The following is a 19,238-nucleotide window of genomic DNA, read 5'->3' on the forward strand; positions in this document are numbered from 1 at the left end:
ACACAGACCTTTAATGGCAAAATAGCTAGATCAGAAGTATAGATGACACTAATAATCTGACTTACGATTCAAAGTTTCATGTTATAGGAGAGAAAATCTAGTCTTTCAGTGGAAGTGTATTTTGTACTGGCTTTAGAAGAACAACTTTACCAATGGATGGAATGGAGTCTGGAGTTTGGTTCACTGTGGGCTCTAAATTGTGCTATATACTCTGATTCCCTTCCTTCTCGGTCCCTGTCCAGGGAGGGGGTTATCTGAAGGTAATTATCTTGTTTCACTCTCACAGCTACTCTTCTTGGGCAGTGCTCTTGTGTCATAGATTGGTGACCTAAGTGTTAGGTTTAGTGGTGAGTGATGGGGCCAGGATGCGTAAGAACCTGGTATCCTCATTCTAAGCCAAGTTCATTGCAGGGTCCTGACCTGCTAGGAAATCACACAGTGATTGCCAGCATCGATAACTAAAATAATATTTTTATGTAAAAACTTTATTCCCACTAAATGTCCCCCTTGATTATTAGTCCTCCTTAATGAATCCTTTTTATTGTTGATGTATTAGTGTGTTTTCCATTGCTATAACAAAATAATGGAAGTTGGGTAATAGAAAAGAGGTTTTTCTAATTTAATTTTTTTATTTCTAAGCTTTAAGAGATTCAAGATTCAAGATCATGTCACCAGTATCTGCCTTATTCTAGTGAGGACCTTATGGTAGATGGCATCATGTTGGTAGCATGTGCAAGAGGGAGCAGTTACATGGAAAGAGAGGAAGCCAGACACGAAACAGTGAGGGACCTGTTTAAGTCTTTTATAACAACCCTCTCATAAGAATTGAACAGGGTTCCCCAAGGGCTTCTTTCTCCTTTCAGAGGGCAACACCCCCAGTGATTTAATAACCTCTTACTAGGTCCTACCTCTTAAAGGTCCCACCACCTCTTAACATTCCCATACTGGGGATCAAACTTTCAGCACATGAACTCTTGGACAATACACTCAAACCATAGTGGTTGCTAACATTTAAATGCTGCTCTTGCAGAAGCATTTTTCCCTAGTTTTCCATTGATTTGAAGCAGTACATTATGTGGCTGAATTGTTTTAATCTGAATTTTCCATGTGAAAGCCCCCTGCCCTAAGTCTGTCTGTCTGGATAATAGACTCATTATCTGGTATATTAACTTAAACATCTTTCAATCTTGGTTTATTGATTCCTGTTGTTTTCTCTGTTAGTAAACTCTGTGTCTTCCTAGCCCTTTGCCCACATTTTTACTCTTTACATTGTCTTTTGTACGATAGTCAAGACAGAACGAAATCACACATTTATTGCACCGTGAAGATGCTGCTACATTAAACTCAATAAGGGTCTAACTCACCTTTTTTTTTTAAGAAGATGGAATTGGTCAAGATTCGTTCAGATTCTGGTTTGGAAGTTGAACTGGTTAAGGTTGCTTGTAAACTTTTTTTTAATGTGAAATTAATATACTTTTTAACTAATAAAAGGAATATCATTCAAGTGAGGTATTCTTCCTTCTTTTATGAGTTCTGTTGCTCAAAATTATCCTAAATATTTTTTTTTTCTCACAAGAGTGATGTTGATAGTAGTAATAGTAGTAGGATGATAATTACAGAAATTATAAAAAGAACTGGTTATAAGAATTATATAATGAACTGAAGTAGAAATTGTTCAGTGTAGTACCTCGTAGGTGTTCAGTAAACAGCATTTAAAATTTTAAGATTATTTGGTCTGACTTTTTTCTTTAGTTGGACTAGAAAATGCTTCAGAATGTGAAAGGAGGGATGGTAATGATGATGGATATAAAAACCAAATTGATTTAAAAATTAGATTCTACTTTCTTTTTTCTTGAGAAAATATGTACATTTTCTAAAGAGTAGCAGATTGTCATTTGGTCATTTTAAGGAAAGAAACTAGTATTGTTACTAACTTTTATCTGAATATTTCAGCTAATATAGTAATACAAAAGGTTTAAATTTTGGGTAGAATGAGATACACGTGTATCATATGGTACCTAGGGAACCTTAAGCAATGAGTACTATTAAGATTGATGCCTTTATCTCCAGTTTGGATTTCTCTTCTCATCTGTACATCCAGTTGCCTCTGGTACATGTCCAGCTGGATGTAGAAGAGCTCTTAAAATTAAACATGTTTAAAACTCGGCTGTTTCAGATGTGTTCATCATTTGTTCATCATTTAAACAAACCATATCATCATTTACCTTGTTGCTTAAGCCTAAGTTTCCTCCTTTATTCTGCAGATTTCTACTTACCTACACATAAGTGACAATATGTATATCCATATGAATGATATTTAGTGGCAAATTCTTATCCTTATTCTTGGTAATATGATACTCTGGTGAACAAGCTTTCTCCTGCTAGGATTCTTACTCTTCAAAGGAGGAAGAGAGACAATATCACATTTATAATGTGTGCCAAGAAAGTACCTTTGGAGAAAAAAGATGGCAGAGTAATGGTGGTGGGGAGTGCTGAGTTTGGGGTTTGCAGTAAAAGTAGACTTTGCCAGCAAGTTTTAAGAGTATTTTTCTGCTGCATTATGGTAAAGAGACAGGTTAGTCGTGCCTGAAAGTGGAGAGATTAGTTAGGAAGCAGCTGGGATCCTGATAGCCCCAAGAAGGAGAGTAGTAGTATTCGGGGAGGTTGCGAAGAGAAATTATTTTGGTAACTGTTTTTGAGTCAACTGGATTCAGTGATGGACTTGGATATGGTTGAGTGAGAAATTGTAGAAATGCAAACTTTTTGACCTGTGCAGCTGTGTTAAGAGAATTCCCATCTCCTGAGATGAGGAAGGGCAGAAGAGTGATGTGGAGGTGGGTGTTTTCTTCACATATGGTAAGCAGAGGCATCCAAGTGGAGATGTTAAAAATAATCAGCTGGATAGTGAAGTCTGGAATTCAGAAGAGAGATATGAGTTGGACCAATAATTAGACTAGTTCCCATTGTGGACTCTACTTTTAGAACTCCTGTTATTCCTGGTGAGGGTATTATTTCCTCTTGTTTGTATTACTATAATTCTCTTTCTCTCTGTTACTATTTTTGCCATTTTTTTCAGTCTAGCTTCATTACCCTCAGTTGTTCTTTAAATGCAGTTCTCTTGATTTCTTTTGCAAGATGCATAAATCTTCAGTGGCTCCTTACTACTCTCTATACAGTTCCACTGGATTTTCTTACTGGAATTTTCCATTGCTCCCATGAAACAATAAATAAATGAGAAAATTGTGGGCTGGTAATTTGGTTTGGTAGTAGAACACTTGCCGAGCAAATACAAGGCCCTGGGCACCACCACCAAAATAAATAAATAAAGAGAGAAGAGTGATGAAAATTTAGAAAAGGAGGATAGATGATTTGAATGGTCAGGTAATAAAATATAAATCTGTAGCACTTAAGTCAGAGTAATATAGCATAGGAATAACATGGAGAACAGTGGAACAGAATTAGAACCCAGAAAAACAAACCCATTAGAGTTACATGCAATTTATGAAAGTATAATTTAAAATCTTTTGTGAAAGATGGTTATTTATAAAATGATGCAGAAATAGTTATTTTGTAAAACAGAAAACTTGATTGTTACCTGACACTAAGCACCATAATATGTAATTGCAACATGCCTCTTTCTGATATAAAAATAATAGAATTATAATGTTCATCTTACACATTATATGAAGATCTTGTAACCAGTTACCAATCCTGTGTACTTATATCTTATGAAGATTTTGTAACCAGTTACCAATTGTTTGCTTTTTAAAGTAATTTTCAACTAACATTAGTGAATTTTTTGTGCTTATCTATCTAAACAATTTGTTTTGTGTTATCATGGTCTTAATTTTTTAAGATGACTGACTTTAAGAAGTGTCACACAGAGAAGAAAGGTGATGGGACCACCTTAGTCATAGTTGTTCATCTTGACCATTGTATGCTGTATGATAACCACCAGGCATATATTGTGTGGCATAATATGTTTATTATTGTATATTTCTGTTAAGGATAAAGTAAATTTATTTGTTGAATTTTTATAACACTGAGGCAGAATGAGCTGAGTATCAAATTTTAATTGCTCTTAGATTTGAAAAACACATACTAAATAATTACTCAATTTTATTGGAGCTGTATTCTTAAGTAAGTGTGGTATATCAAACATACAACAGCTGAATGTTTGATTTTGTTTAGCACTCTTAGGGCTAACTTCTTAATGCATTCAAATCATATGTATATTGATTTTTATAATTGTGGCCATATACTATATTCTTATGGATAATTGTATTACTTTCCATAGTGTATATCAGTTTTGTTTTTTTCCTTCAAATATTTTCTCTCAGTACTTTCTCTAGTACGTTCACCAGTGCTTATGTGAAACTGTTTGAGTCTGGGATATGTACTGTACTGTATTATTTTTGTAACTGATTTAGAAGAGTTTTTTTTTTTTTTTAAAGCTTTTTTGATGGAAGTTCATTTTCTGTCCTTTTGCACTTCAGTGTCCCCTAACATAGATCTGTCCTTGGTTTTACAGAGAAAAGAGATGAAGAAGATTTTGAGGAGAAGAAATCTATTAAGAAAAAGATTAAAGAACTTAAATTTCTAGATTCTAAAATTGCTCAGAACCTTTGTAAGTATCATCTTTTAATACTATTATCAAAACATGTACAGATTATTTTCATTTTATGACTTGTTTTTCATTTTGTTATTTTAATTCTAATATTTGCTTAATTTCAAAGATAACACTCCCTTCTGCAAATTATGAGATTAAATTCTTCAAAAGACTAGTGCATATTAGAAAATAAGAAAATGATTTAGGATGAAATCCTATCTTCCATAACTGAAAAGAAAGTTATTTCAAGTCTCATTTTAAAGTATAAAAATAAAGACAAGGAATTCAAGTAATGACATCATATTTTTTTAAAACTTGGTAATACATCACTTCTTTTATATACCTCTGAATCTATTATTTGTGATACTTGATCACACATGAAGCAGGTTAGAATATTAATGGAAATAGGGATGATGATGAAATGAATTCCATTATCCCATCTGAGCAGTTCAAAGCCTTTCTTCAAAAGTACTGACTGGAAATATTTTAGATTTAATTACTGTTACAGGAGCTAAATAGTTAGTGTTGAATTGTCTTCCTGACTGAGTTACTGTGAGAAAAGAAGCTAAATAATTTTGCTCCTAACTCATTTCTAATTGCATCTTAAATACATCAAGTATAGTTCTACTTGGAGCTGAGGTAATATGACCATTACTTTTTGATGGTGTATGAGGGATATAATGTGGAGGCTATAGAGGGATGAAGAGAGTCAACATGACTTTTAGTCCACCTATCAATTATTACATGCCTCAAGTGAGCTTTTAGCAAGTATTGGACCAAAACAGTTCTCCAGTGAAAGGATAAAGATCCATGCTATTGATTAAAGAGAGTTATGTTAGAGGTAATGTATGCAAAAGATAGGGTTGACATTCCTTTTATGAAGGTTTTGAAAGTGACTCCCTTTCATCCTCCCCATGAGAGAGGATCATCACTTTTCTACAGTGTAGGTTGACTTCCACCCACACGGAACAGTATGGAAAGTATTAATGATATTTCACAATATTTTCTTCTCTTTTTGGGCATAAATTGCACATCCCTGCCTCTTTCAAGTTAAGTATAAACATGTGACACATTCAAGTCAATGAATATGTAAGTGGAGGTGACATCAATTTTGGGTGGAAATACTTAATTGATGATGAGCACTTCCAGTGATCTCTTTCCCTGGCACCCACAATGGCAGTGAAAGTGGCATCCACCATCCTGATAAGAGGATCACAATTAGCACAGCTCTGCCTCTCTGGTATGTGATAGACACATGGTGTCAATGGAAAATATTTGTGTGTGTGTATATGCTTATTAGTCCCCTGAAAATTTGGGAGTTGTTACATGATACATGATTTTAGGAACACCTCCGCATCCCCAGATCATGGTAATATCCAAAAGTTCTAATTCAGGAGTCTGAAACAGGTGATTTTGTTTTGAAAAATATCCATGACCTGCACATTGCTAGTCTTGACTTTAACTTTGTCATGGTTCCTAAAGAATTATCATTTTGAAAATAGTACTTTCTGAATGGATCAGCCATGATGACTTAGCTTAAATATTCATCTCATTAGACTTGTTGGGCAGGGTTATTTATTATTACATATTACATATGTGCTAAATAGGATTACTAGATAGTTAATAGCATATACTAGTAACTGCTGATTAACTCTATGTGCCAATTCTGATATTTGGCCTTTTATTTTTTCTACAACTCTTCCAGGTAGGTATTAGCATTGACATAATAGGTAGAAAATCTGTAGGGTTTTGCAGTTAAGTGAATCGAATAAGGCTGCTCATTTTGAAAATGTTTCAATAGGTATAAGTTTTTTTTTTATTCTTGTTTACAGATTAGATAATCACATTCTTATTATAGAGAAGGATCCCATTTGTGATGTTTAACCACAGGATATATATCCCATTTGTTTAATTGAGAACCATGTTACAAAGTATAAGATCAAAAGATCCACAATTTATACCTGACGGAATCCATTTTAGGATTATTCTTGCCCTCTCAGATTGTGGGGGAAAAATGTTATGATGGAAGCTTTATGAAACTTTGACAGCCTGTAATCTTTACTGTAATTATAGTTGGATTTGCAGCTGGGTTTTGTCTGTAAAATTCAGTCTTGAAATGAAAAATTCTGAGAAGAGTCTTATTTAGATAGTGATACAGTTTTTGAATGAGGCAACTTGGAGGAAAGCTGTGGTCAGTAATAGAAATACATCCAAATGGAGAGATTCACTTCTAAATTTTATTGAAGAGAAAAATGATGGGTGTGTACTACATAAGTTCTCTTAGATTTCCCATAACTGAAAAATTCTTGAGAATTTTGAGGAGAGGTTATAAAAATTATGCATTTATTTGTCTACTCATTTAAAGGTAGGTTAGATTTCTTATATTTTGACTTCATAAAGGTTTTGGCAAAGATTCTGGGTTCATCATTAGTGATAGAATTTCGGGATCAAGAGAAGTCTCAGGAGTTTTATAAGATTCATGAGTTTAACCAGACTTTCTTGTTTTTTTTTTGAGTCAATTTAAGAGCTGTAAAGGGAGAAACCCTGGAATCTACAAATTAATGTAAAGGATAAAATATTTATAAATTCCTTCACAGAAAACAAGCATGACTGGTTCTAAAATCTGCACACTTTACACTCCTTAACTGAACCCAAAGCTTCCTACTGGGATCTATATAATCACATTTTGAAGGATAAGATGTATGTTAGTAGAAAGATTCATTTTAATGGGCCTTTTGGAGGTTTTTACTGAGTATCTCTTATGTTATTCTCAGTAACTTTTAAGTATTTAAAAAATAAAGTCTGTACTTGTTTATTGAATTGTCTCTTAGGCATTAGATTAATATCAACTTTTCAGTAATTTTGCCCCATAGTTATTACAGCAATTGCTTTCAAAAAGACAGTTAATTTATTAATAAACTATTAAAACCTTATTTTGGTCTTTATAAATATGTTTATAGTGTATGATGTTTTAATTATAGGATACTTGAAAGTTGTGAACAAATGACAAATATATGAGAAAATAAAAAGAATAAGCTATCTTCGTCTGCAAAGCAAATTTTCCTATTAACATTTTATATTTTTTGTTTTCTTTATGTATTGTTATTATGTATAGTATGTTGTTCATATGTTTTATTTATCTTATTTGTTATTTACTTACATCCTTGTATAAGTGAGATTCAGTTTTTTAATCTGTAAAGTTAGTGGGTCCCCGGTACCACAAACACTTCTGACCCTTTCATAGACTTAGAGGTCCCAAGAACACTTTCAGGCTTCATAAGTCATTACAATAACTTATAGAACGTACACTATTTCAGTTATGGTTATTTTAGCACAATGGTAGATTAATATCAGTTAGGGAAAGGTGCATGAGCTGAGTCCAGGAGAATTCTAAATATGAAGGTTCTGCTACTCTCTTAGTGTAGTCATGGGCATTTCTAACTTCTGGCAATGATATATGACAATGCTCAGAATATTGCCAACCAGGAATATCCATGGTGTTTAGTGTTTTTACTGAGACTTGGTCATGGTTGAATCTCTCTATTACTGACCCTAATTTATAGCCCCTGTAGAGGAAGAGCTGAAACCTTGAGGCTCAAAACCCACACTAGAAATTAGATCATTACCATACACTGTGTAGTTTGGCTCAGTATCTCCAGGTGCCAAAGACACACTTCTCAGGCAGAGTGTTCCAAGGGTTTAGAGTATACCTCATAGGCAATGAGGTCAGCAGGACCTTACCTGGGTAAGGTTAATGCTTTATTTCACATTAATATACTTCTAAATTTTTTTCCTGTTCATTTAAAATTATTTTATATTATAAGGATATGTGTTATACGTGAGAGATTTATATTTATGATAAATTTACTATTAAACACAACATCTATAGTTAAAAGATTGCCTCTTCTTTAGAGACTTATGTCCCTCTCCAATTTTATTCCTTTCCCAGTGAGAAGTAGCCTCATCTGGATGTTCAGTTAAGCATTTACTTTTTTTTCTGTAGTTTTACCAATTATGTACATGTTCCATAAATTTGGTTTTGAATTTTACAAAACTAAAACCATGTTAATTCATTCAGCTATAGGATAAATATCTCCATTGCAGCATAAGATTACATTTTTGGAATGTCACACTTGATTCGTTCAAGGCTTAGTTGACATTTGGGTGGTGTTCATGCTAAATCTGGTCCACTATCTGTTTTATGAACAAAGTTTTTTTGAAACATTAACAGGGCATTTGCTTACATATTGTCTATGGTTGCTCTTGAGCTACACTAGTTGAGTTGATAGTTTTGACATACTGAGTGTCAACCCCTGCTGTAAGTGTGGACAGTTGTGTATTTGTACAACTTTACTCTTCCCTCAACAGTACTTGTTTCTGTTTTATCTCCCCAGTGCTTGGTGTTTTATAAGATACTAGATTTTTTTTTTCCACTTACCAAATTTGGCATTTGTTGAGCCTCCTTCATCTGATGATGTTTGTTTTTCTATAAATCTGAAAAGTTCTTAGCATTTATTTTCAAATACTTATTTTTAATGTGTATTTGTTAATTGACACATTAATTGTACATTTTAGTGGGATTCACTTTGGTTTGTCCATACATGCATACAGTATATGTTAATTATATCCATCCACCCTTCTTTCACCCTATGCCACCCCCATCCCCTATATACCCTGGCTGAAACCCTTCCTGGTCTCTAGTAACACTATTTCTACTTTCAGTTCAACTTTTACCCCCCCCCCCTTCCTTTCTTTATAATCTTCCACATATTAGAGGGAACATTAGAGGGAACATGTGATACTTGTCTTTTTTGGTCTCGTTTACTTAGTTTAACATGATGTCCTTAAATATGCTTCTTTTCTGGTTCTCTTAAGATTTATGTTTAGTCCTCCTATTAGACTTTTTAAAGTTTCCTTACTTAACTTCTGTGTCTCTCAGCCTATTATGTTTAAGTCATTTTAGATGACTGTGCTTATGGGTCCCCAATTGATGTTACCAATTTTCTTTTCATCAGTTGCCTAATTCATGTATATGTCTATATTTTTTTATTTCTAAAAGTTCTACTGCTTCTTTTTCAACTTATTTTATTTTTAGTGAAACTTTTCACCACTACACCCTCTCTACATTTCAAGCTTTTGTTCCATTTCTGTAAATAACTGTTTTCTCCTAGGAGTATTAATTTTCCTTCTTTTCAGGATACCTTAAAAATACTTTTAAGATTAAAAAAGATTGTGGCTCAGTGGTAGAGCACTTGCCTAGCACGTGTGAGACACTGGGTTCCATTCTCAGCATCACGTATAAGTAAATGAATAAAATAAAGGTCTACCAAAATCTAAAAAAAACTTTTAAAAAATCATGCTTTTTAGATATTTCTAGAATGTTTTATGCTTTGTCATACTACCTGAAATATAACACTATAATAACTTTCTTTCCCAATTTCTGTATTATGTCCCAGAGTAATTTTGGTTTGTCCCAGAGTAATATTGGTTTTCCCCTTTAGCCTGCCAACCTTTTCTATTTTTGTTTTTGTGTTTTGTTTTGGGGTACCAGGAATTGAACCCCGGGTGGTTAACCAATGAGCCACACCTCTAAATCTTTTTTTACATTTTTATTTAGAATCAGGGTCTCACTAAATTGCTTAGGGCCTCACTAAATTGCTGAGGCTGACATTGAACTGGAAATCCTCCTGCCTCAGCCTTCTAAGCCACTGGAATTACAGGTGTTTGCCACTGTGCCCAGCCTTTTCTGTATTTTTAATTGTATCCATAGATTGTGTATCTTGATAGAATTTGTTGTTTTTAAGAAGGCATCATTAGTGTCACGACTTCATGTTAATCTAAGTTTATAATCCAGACGTGTCTTTATAGTTCATCTCAATTTGCTGGCTCCTGAGGCTTACCATATATATTTTTTTCATTTGCCACTTTTATTTCTTACTGTTTTGATTTTACATGTGTTTTTCCCCATTTCCCACGTCAGCCTCATGTTAATTCAAATTATTTTAGATCCTTGCTTATATTTGAAGAAAGAATGATACTCTGTGAATTCCAAGGTAGATTTTTATGCTTTTTTTTGTAAATGTTATCAAACATAAATCTTTTCACGTTTCCCATTGATTTTTAAACTTAAGAAGTTCTTCTCTAATCAGAGACGAACTAGATTTTCATGCCAAATTTTTTTCATTTTCATTTTATTTTTTAATTATTCTGCATCTTGCTTTGTACATGATATATATAAGTCATGATATATATATATGTGTATATATATACTTTTTTGCTAGCTGGACAACTGTACTGGAGTAATAGTTATTCCTTTTAATTATATGAGTATCTGTTAGTAGATCTTTTAGATCATTTATTTCATCTCAATCATAGTTATCACATATTACGATTCCTGTGTTCAGAAATGTGTGAATAAAGTTGGTGACAAGAACAAGCGAAGGTGTCTTTGCTCATCTATAATTGACACATGTTCTCTTCAACAACAAAAAGTAATCCAAGAAAGAAGCAGATAACATTATCCAAAAATAGTTTTTATGTGCAGTTACCCATATACCAGATAACATAGTTTACTAAGTTAAAAAAAAAAAAATCAAAGGGTGATTGGTAGCCAGTGCTGAATATGGTCAAAAAATTACATCTCTGAACATGGAAATATAATACTAGAATAAGAGGGGAATGGGAAAAACATTATATCTAATTCTGTGAAATATCTTTATATCCCACAAAAGCACTTGACAATATCATTATAAGACTAGATGTTTAGGTATCAAAAAAAAATAAGTAATATTTGAAATTCTCAGTATTATATTATTGCACAAAATTTATTTGGATAGTTTATCATGAAAATTTATTTTATAAAATGTAATATTTTAAGATTTAGTTATATGCAAATACTTTTTCTAGTATATTGTTTACAATACTTCGGAATAGTGAAGTTATAATCTTTGTAAAAGTGTTAACATGTAGTACTCTTAAAATGTTTTTTTTTCTCAACTATTTAGTAGAACTGGAAGATATAATATAAGCCAATAACACGTATGTTTAGACAAATATTACATGTGCATATTGGGGTTTTTATCATTCCTTTTCACTATAATGTGTTGTTTTTAGAGTGTATCTAACATATTTTAGTTCTTTAAATAACATGAAAGTTGGCATATTCCTCTGGTAAACACATAACTAAGCATTTGAAAACTGACCTTGTTTCCTACATCATAATACAGGATTGTTGTTTAAACCGTAATTCTACAAGTGCAAAAGAGAATAAAGTGTGCTAACAAAAGTTCCCCCCATGATAACTATCCTAAAAGAATAAATTCTTTCACTTTATGAATTTATACTTGATTTTACAAATAGAATTTTATCTCAAATTTTCTTTATTTTCTTCTTCTTTATGAACCTGTTTTCCTCTCTCAGCAATCTTTCTGAGCTCATTTCGGGTGCCATATGAGGAAATAAAGATGATGATATTGGAAGTGGATGAAACACGGTTGGCAGAGTCTATGATTCAGGTAAACAAACAGAGCCTAAATTCCAGTATTTCATTGCAGACTTCTCATTAAATAGAAGTCTGTAAGTGAAGCAAAATTCTTAACCCTAATCATTCAACTGGAAAATCATTGCTACATAATTAGTTTTAGCATAACTTCTGCATTGCCAGAAGATAAAACTGCATCTTTTCTGGACTGCAAACTAAATATAATGCTATCAAAATCATTACATTTCAATTATTTTAAATGACTGTTTTTGAAAGGCAAATTTATTTTTAACATATGTATTTGTGTTACAATTATCATTTGTGATATGTTCATTTAAATTTGTTTTATAGCCTTTGTAGATGTGTTTTTCTTAGGTTTATGAAGTTGTGTTGTTGTTTGGTATAGGAGGTTGAGACAGTTTTTACTTAGTCTCCTTCACCTACAACCCTTTCTAGAGTCACTGTGGCTCATATAAGTACTACAGATTATTTGCATGGTGCTCTGAATTCACTAAGAAGGATGGAACACTTTATAAATGGTTCTTACCTGATGTATTTTTAAATGAATGATAATATGGTACCAAAGTTACTTACTAAATTTCATATCAGAGATTGGGGAAGTATGTATAGGGATAGAATTTAAAGTTGGAGACTCAAAACACAAATTGTATTTGAAAGAATATCTTCATTTTACTCTCTTTTGTTTTGATAAGAACGTTTGTAAAAATGTATTTTTAGTAATAAAGAGCCAGAGACTATTTATTATATCAACAAGTGATTAAGATTATTTTAGATGTTTTAACCTATCAACGAATGATATCTTTAGAAGTTGTTCTTAGTTTGCCTCTCCTTATCTTGTCTTCTAAGTTTGATGGTAATATGCTGTCATTTGTGATTTATGCCAGGTATCTCCAACACTCAAACTACTTGATTCAACAGCTCTTTCTTAGGCATTTTTCCCCCTCTAGCTTTTTTTTTTTTTTTTCTCTCAACTGAATTTTTGTCTTTATTATTGTTGATTGTGTATGTGGCTTCTTGCTGGGAGCAGATGCCAAGTTCCTTAAAGAAGAAATTTCCACTTAATACATGTTTGTATTTCTTATAATGATTTTGTTAAATATTTAGAGTAGCTCTTAACTTGATTACATGAATGTTTTGGATGATCATGTGGCTTTTGTCGTCTAGAGATAGAAAAAGGTCATTTGCATTTTTAAATTTTTGTCCAAATAGTTTCAATTTGCTAATTCTTAATAATTAGCAATAATGATTTCTTAATGTATTAGTCTTTTATTGCGGCTACAACAATTCATCACAAACTGAACAGCTTAAAATAGTGCAAATTTAATATCTTATACTTGTGTAGACTATGGCATTGCCCTCCCTGTTGGCAGGCTGTCTTCCTTCTTTTATGCTCTAGGAAAGACTCCGTATCTGTCTTTTCCCAGTTGCTTATGGCCTCCTGCCTTCCTGAACTCCTAGACCCTTTCCTTCATCTTTCAGTCTAACCATATTGCTGTTGTTGCTTTCTTTCATGGTCGCCTCTCCCTCTCGTGCTATTGCTTTATTTTACTTTTCCACTTTGAGAACTTCTGTGATTACATCGGCATATCAGATAATCCAGTATTTTCACCCTAATTTAAGGTCAGCTGATAGCCACCTTGGTCCATCTGTAAACTTATTTGACTTTGCAGTGTAACCTACTGTTTTCATAGGTTCTGTGAGTAGACATGGGCATCATGGAGGGATGGGTGTCATTATTGTGCATATCATGCTTGGTAAATACCAGTTTTATGAGTTTAAAAACTAAAAATACATACATAAAAATGAAGGACTTGGTCCCAACAGGCTTTTATTAATTCATTTTGCAAGTATTTTATTGTATCACCATGCATTGTATTAGACCCTATCAGAGGTAGACCTCACCTTGGAATTTGTGTTTTGCCAAAGAGGATGACTTTTACACCTATAATTATAATACAAAATAGGCATACTTTAATCAAGATTGGTTTAGAACTAAAAAGCATGTAGGGGTATGTACTCTATGTGGTGTATGTGGAGGCAAGGGCACTTCAAGGACAAATAAGCATGAATATAGAATAGGGTGGGGATTATATGAAAAATATAGTGACAGGCAGCTATTCTGACAGTAATAACACTGAGGTAGGAGGCAAAAGCTGGGTGTATTTGGACAATTTGTAGAATTAATGCACAATCATTTAAGATTTATAGAGGGCGAGGGAAATTTGGTAAGAGGAAAGCAAGGGTAGATTGGGCCTTTACTCCTATACATCCTAGTAGTTTTTCACATTAGAACACAAAAACAAAGTGAACAAATTTATAAGGAAATATTAAAAATCTAATTATACATTAACTAAAATATTCACAGAGATTTGATGGTCATCTAAAAGAATGCTAAACAAATTCACAGATTCAGTATAATAATATCACATGGGCAATCCAACTGTCAACTCACATGGTTAAACAAAAATATAAATAATCATGTCTTTGGTCTTAGGAAATTTCACTAAGAGACATTTCAACTTATGTGGGAAAAATCACAAGCCTTGACTATTTTTGCTCACTTTGCTAGTATTTATAGTGAATACTTTTTCTAGAAATGATCCTTCATTGGCCACCTTTTTGTATTTGATCATTCAAACAAGTTTTTGTCCAAAGGTATACAGTGAGTCAATAATTTGTTCTTTGATCTAACTTTTTTTGATGTATTATATTCTCTAACACTATTGTTAATTAATAATGCTTTGAGAGATCTTTTCTGCCAATAAACACATACTGTATATGCTTAATTACAATTGATGCTCAACTTTGGGATTGTACAAAAATTACTTACAAAATCTGGAATTGTGAGAACCAACCACTCCTTTTTCCCCTTAATTTTAATATCACTACATTGACTAGTTATAACACTATTAAGGTCGAGTTTATTTCTATTCGGAGGGCCATGTAGACTTTGTCCAAGAGATGGTTTAATCATTTATGTTCTGTTGGGAAAGAGTAATTATGTATATTCCCCTGGTCTTTGTTCAAGTAGTTCTCTTGTTTAAGTATGACTTGGAAAGGCTGTGCATAGAAAAAGGAGTCAGAGCAGTCAAAGGAATCTATGGTTTCTAGAATGCAGATGCTACAGTTAAAGGGCCTTTGAGCCATGGACACTTAAGTTCCTAGAGGGTCTCTTTATATGTGTTTTATCTTTAAGTATATCATCCTATATCTGCAGTGCCTTTAAAATTTTTTTTTAACTTTAGAAAAGTTACTTTGTCATTTAGAGATACCTTTGATTTTTATTATTAAAACATAATCCTACTGGTTAAATCTTGCAAGCACTGCCATTAAAATTTCCTTGATTTCTTTTCTATCAGTTTCTTTGCCTTTTACTAGCAATATGGTGATTTCTTTTATCCCTCTGAGTGAAGTGTTAAAATATGTCTGACTTTGCCTGAAATTTCTGACATTTAATTCCCTATAGCTGAAATGTAATGGATCATATCTATCCAGGTGAGAAAACTGTTCCTTTGCTATAGATTGAGTTCTTATTTATAAACTAATCAAGTAAACATTCAGTAGTGTTTGATTTGAATATATAATTATTCGGGGATAGAGAAAAAGAAAATTATTTCCAAGTTGCAGAAAGTCTTGCTTACAGCTTAATATAAAGGAGGTTACTTAGAAATAAAACTGAAGATTAACTTCCTCACTGGTTTCCTTTCCATAGTTTATTAATTTTCATAAAATTTGAGAAATTCATTGACTAAAGATGTTTTATTTTGACTTCAATTTTAGAACTTATTAAAGCATCTTCCTGATCAAGAGCAATTAAATTCCTTGTCTCAGTTCAAGAATGACTATAACAACTTATGCGAACCTGAGCAGTTTGCCGTTGTGGTGAGTGTTAACCCTTTTGAGGTTTTTTTCTTTTTATATATATATTCTGCAAAATAGGACAAAGAAAATTGCAAAGCTTTTCCTTTCTTTTACCCACATACATTTAATATTCACCTTGCTGGTATTTTTAACCTAAGGATATTCATGGGAAATTATCTTGATTTAAGATAATATATTGAAACTCTATCCTTCAATGAAATTCAAGGGGCATTCAAAAAGTGTATGTACAATTTTGTATGTTCTGTATTTAATGTTAAAATATTAAATGAATACTGTACTACTTAAACATATATTTGTGATTCATTCTAGAGCTGTTCATTCCAACATACTGCAAGAGTAACTTCAATTTCTTGTTCTAATCACTCACTTGAGTTCATCTCATGGTTTTGACTCTGAAATTAGAAATACAGTCTCCTCTGCAATGAGGGTGAAGAATGAATTCCTTTAAAAAAATCTTTGAGGCATCTCAATAATCATCTTGTTCTGCTCTCCTATTTTATGGAACTTGGGGTCTAAAGAGGTGAAAAGACTTGCAAGTTGAAATTACTTTTTTTAAAGCAAGCTTTCTTTTCTTTGCTCTTTTCTACTACTATTAAATGATCATTTTTTTAGGTTGGTTACTCTAGTCATCATAATGATAAAGTAGTGATTTTTTAATAAGATTATTATTTTTCCCATTTATCGTCAGGTATATTAGTAACCTCTAGGGCCAGTATGGAATTGTATTAGATATAATTTTGAAGATTTGGATTGTCTAACTTATTGGGCAGATCTGTACTCCAGATTTGGTGTTTTGTAGGCATTTGTTCTTAAACTCCTTCTTTTATCTAAAACCAACCCTGCTCAATGCCCCCACCCCACCCATAATGTTTAAAGATCTGAAAATAGATTACAAAAGAAAACAAGTAGGGCATTACCTTATTTTCACAGTCTTATCATTTTTATTATAAAACTTCTTAACTCAAACATTTTTTAATTTTTATTCCTATTTTCCAGATCATTCCCCTCTCAACCTTCCCCCATATTCCTTTGTTTGTTTTGTTTTACCTATTCACGATTTCTTTCTCTTGATCCCTTTTTGATAGTCTACTTACTGTCTTCCATAGGAGAATAGGTGAGAAAAGGACAATTGGTGTTAAATTTTTAACCACAGACTAACAGTGTTGATTTTTGCCCATCTCTTTTGATTCTTCCACTAGAATAATGTGTAAAACTATAATTTTGAAATATTTCTTATGTACATTAAATGTGAAACACATGCAAGGTTTTATAAAAGTGCCCATTTAACAATGAAGTTTATGTCACACGTTATCATAGGAAAGATTTAAACCTATTCCTTTGTTCTAGTGATTCACAGAGAAATTTGAATTTATTATTATTTAAAGCTTATTTGAAATCAGCAAATCAAACTCTCTTTTGAAAATCTAGTATTCACAATCAAATTGCTATAGTTTATCAACAGTATACTCTCAGAAGACAGAAAGGTAGAACAAAAATATTCTCAGAAACCAGTGACTAAGGTTATAGATTCAATTTTCAGACAAGAGATATGGACCATTTCATGCTATTTCATTACATGTCACTTTAGACTTGATCAGGAATTTACGCAGTTCAAGATAGGTTATACTTGAGTGCAAATGAAGTATAGTATCAAAAGAGTAATGCTACTGACAAGATTTCCTATGGAGAATATGAACAGTGTTGATTATGAAGATTATGAAGATTATTAAACATTGTGTGAAGGTTTTATTTGTGTGGTACTAACATTTTAAATAGTAATTGTTTGGGTGGAGAAGAGAGAATGAGAATTGAACAAAAAGTAATTAGTACTATTTTTGTCATTTTACCATTCCCAGTCTGTCTACTCCTACTTCTTAAACCCCTTTTCTTCACCCCTGTCCCTTCTACCACTCCCCTTCTACCACTCCCACGTACAAAAAAAGGAAGCACAGTAAAGCTGAAAACAGTCATTGATAGTCAACCAAAAAAATATTCCAGTTAACGCATGTTAAAATAGGACAACTGAAAGGAGTAACTGAAATTTTCTCTTTTCTCGATTAAATGCTTAATTTTAATTTGGTTAAGGCATGCTGTGTCTTTAGCTTATCAACATTATATCAAAAATACAATAGTTTGATGATTTTTGAAAACTTCATTATAATTCCATGTATATTTCTGTAAGACTCCCAAAATACTAAGTTGCTCTTTTAAACCATCAACTTTTGAAATAATGTTTGTATCAAAGATGAGCGATTAAGGTACGCTAAACTGTAGATTTCTACAATATATTCATATTGCTTTTAAGGCACATTTACTTTTTTTTTAATTATTTTTTTACTTTTTACATACTGCATTTTGATTCATTGTATACAAATGGGGTACATCATTTCGTTTCTATGGTTGTACACAATGCAGAATCATACCATTCGTGTAATCATACATGTACATAGGGTAATGATGTCTGTCTCATTCCACTGTTTTTCATACCCCCCCTCATTTCCTTCTACATAATGTAAAGTTCCTCCATTCTTGTCTCACTCCCTACCCCCATTATGTATCATCATACACTTATCAGGGAAAACATTCGGCCTTTGGTTTTTTGGGCTTGACTAATTTCACTTAGCATGATATTCTCCAGTTCCATCCATTTATCTGCAGATGCCATAATATTATTCTTCTTTATGGCTAAAGAATGTTCCCTTGTGTATATGTACCACAGTTTCTTTATCCATGCATCTGTTGAAGGGCATCTAGGTTGATTCCACAATCCAGCTATGGTGAATTGAGCGGCTATAAACATTGATGTGGCTGCATCACTGTAGTATGCCAATTTTAAGTCCATTGGTTATAAACCAAGGAGTGGGATAACTGGATCAAAAGATGGGTCCATTCCAAGTTTTCTGAGAATTTTCCACACTGCTTTCCAGAGTGGCTGCACCAATTTGCAACTCCACCAGCAATGTAAAAGTGTGCCTTCTTCCCCACATCCTCGCCAACATCTATTATTGTTTGCATTCTTTATAATAGCCATTCTAATTGTAGTAAGATGTAATCTTAATGTTGTTTTAATTTGCATTTCTCTACTTACTGGAGACGTCGAATACTTTTTCATATATCAGTCATCTGTATGTCTTCTTCGGTGAAGTGTCTGTCCAGTTCCTTGGCCCATTTATTGATTGGGTTCTTTGTATTTTGGGTGTAAAGTTTTGTAAGTTCTTTATAAATTTTGGAGATAAGTGTTCTATC

General features: G+C 32.7%; 1 protein-coding gene across 1 annotated transcript in view; it reads left to right on the plus strand.

Moving 5' to 3' along the window:
• The window catches only part of DIAPH3 (diaphanous related formin 3), a 495,179-nt gene that overhangs the window by 248,478 nt on the left and 227,463 nt on the right, over positions 1-19,238 (plus strand). Inside the window, exons 18-20 of the mRNA XM_079137635.1 lie at positions 4,532-4,627; positions 12,029-12,123; positions 15,891-15,992. Of these exons, the coding sequence (XP_078993761.1) occupies positions 4,532-4,627; positions 12,029-12,123; positions 15,891-15,992 (293 nt within the window). The remainder of the gene's footprint in view (positions 1-4,531; positions 4,628-12,028; positions 12,124-15,890; positions 15,993-19,238) is intronic.

This window comes from Sciurus vulgaris (genome assembly GCF_902686455.1).
Source record: "Sciurus vulgaris genome assembly, chromosome: 4".
Classification (NCBI taxonomy): Eukaryota; Metazoa; Chordata; class Mammalia; order Rodentia; family Sciuridae; genus Sciurus; species Sciurus vulgaris.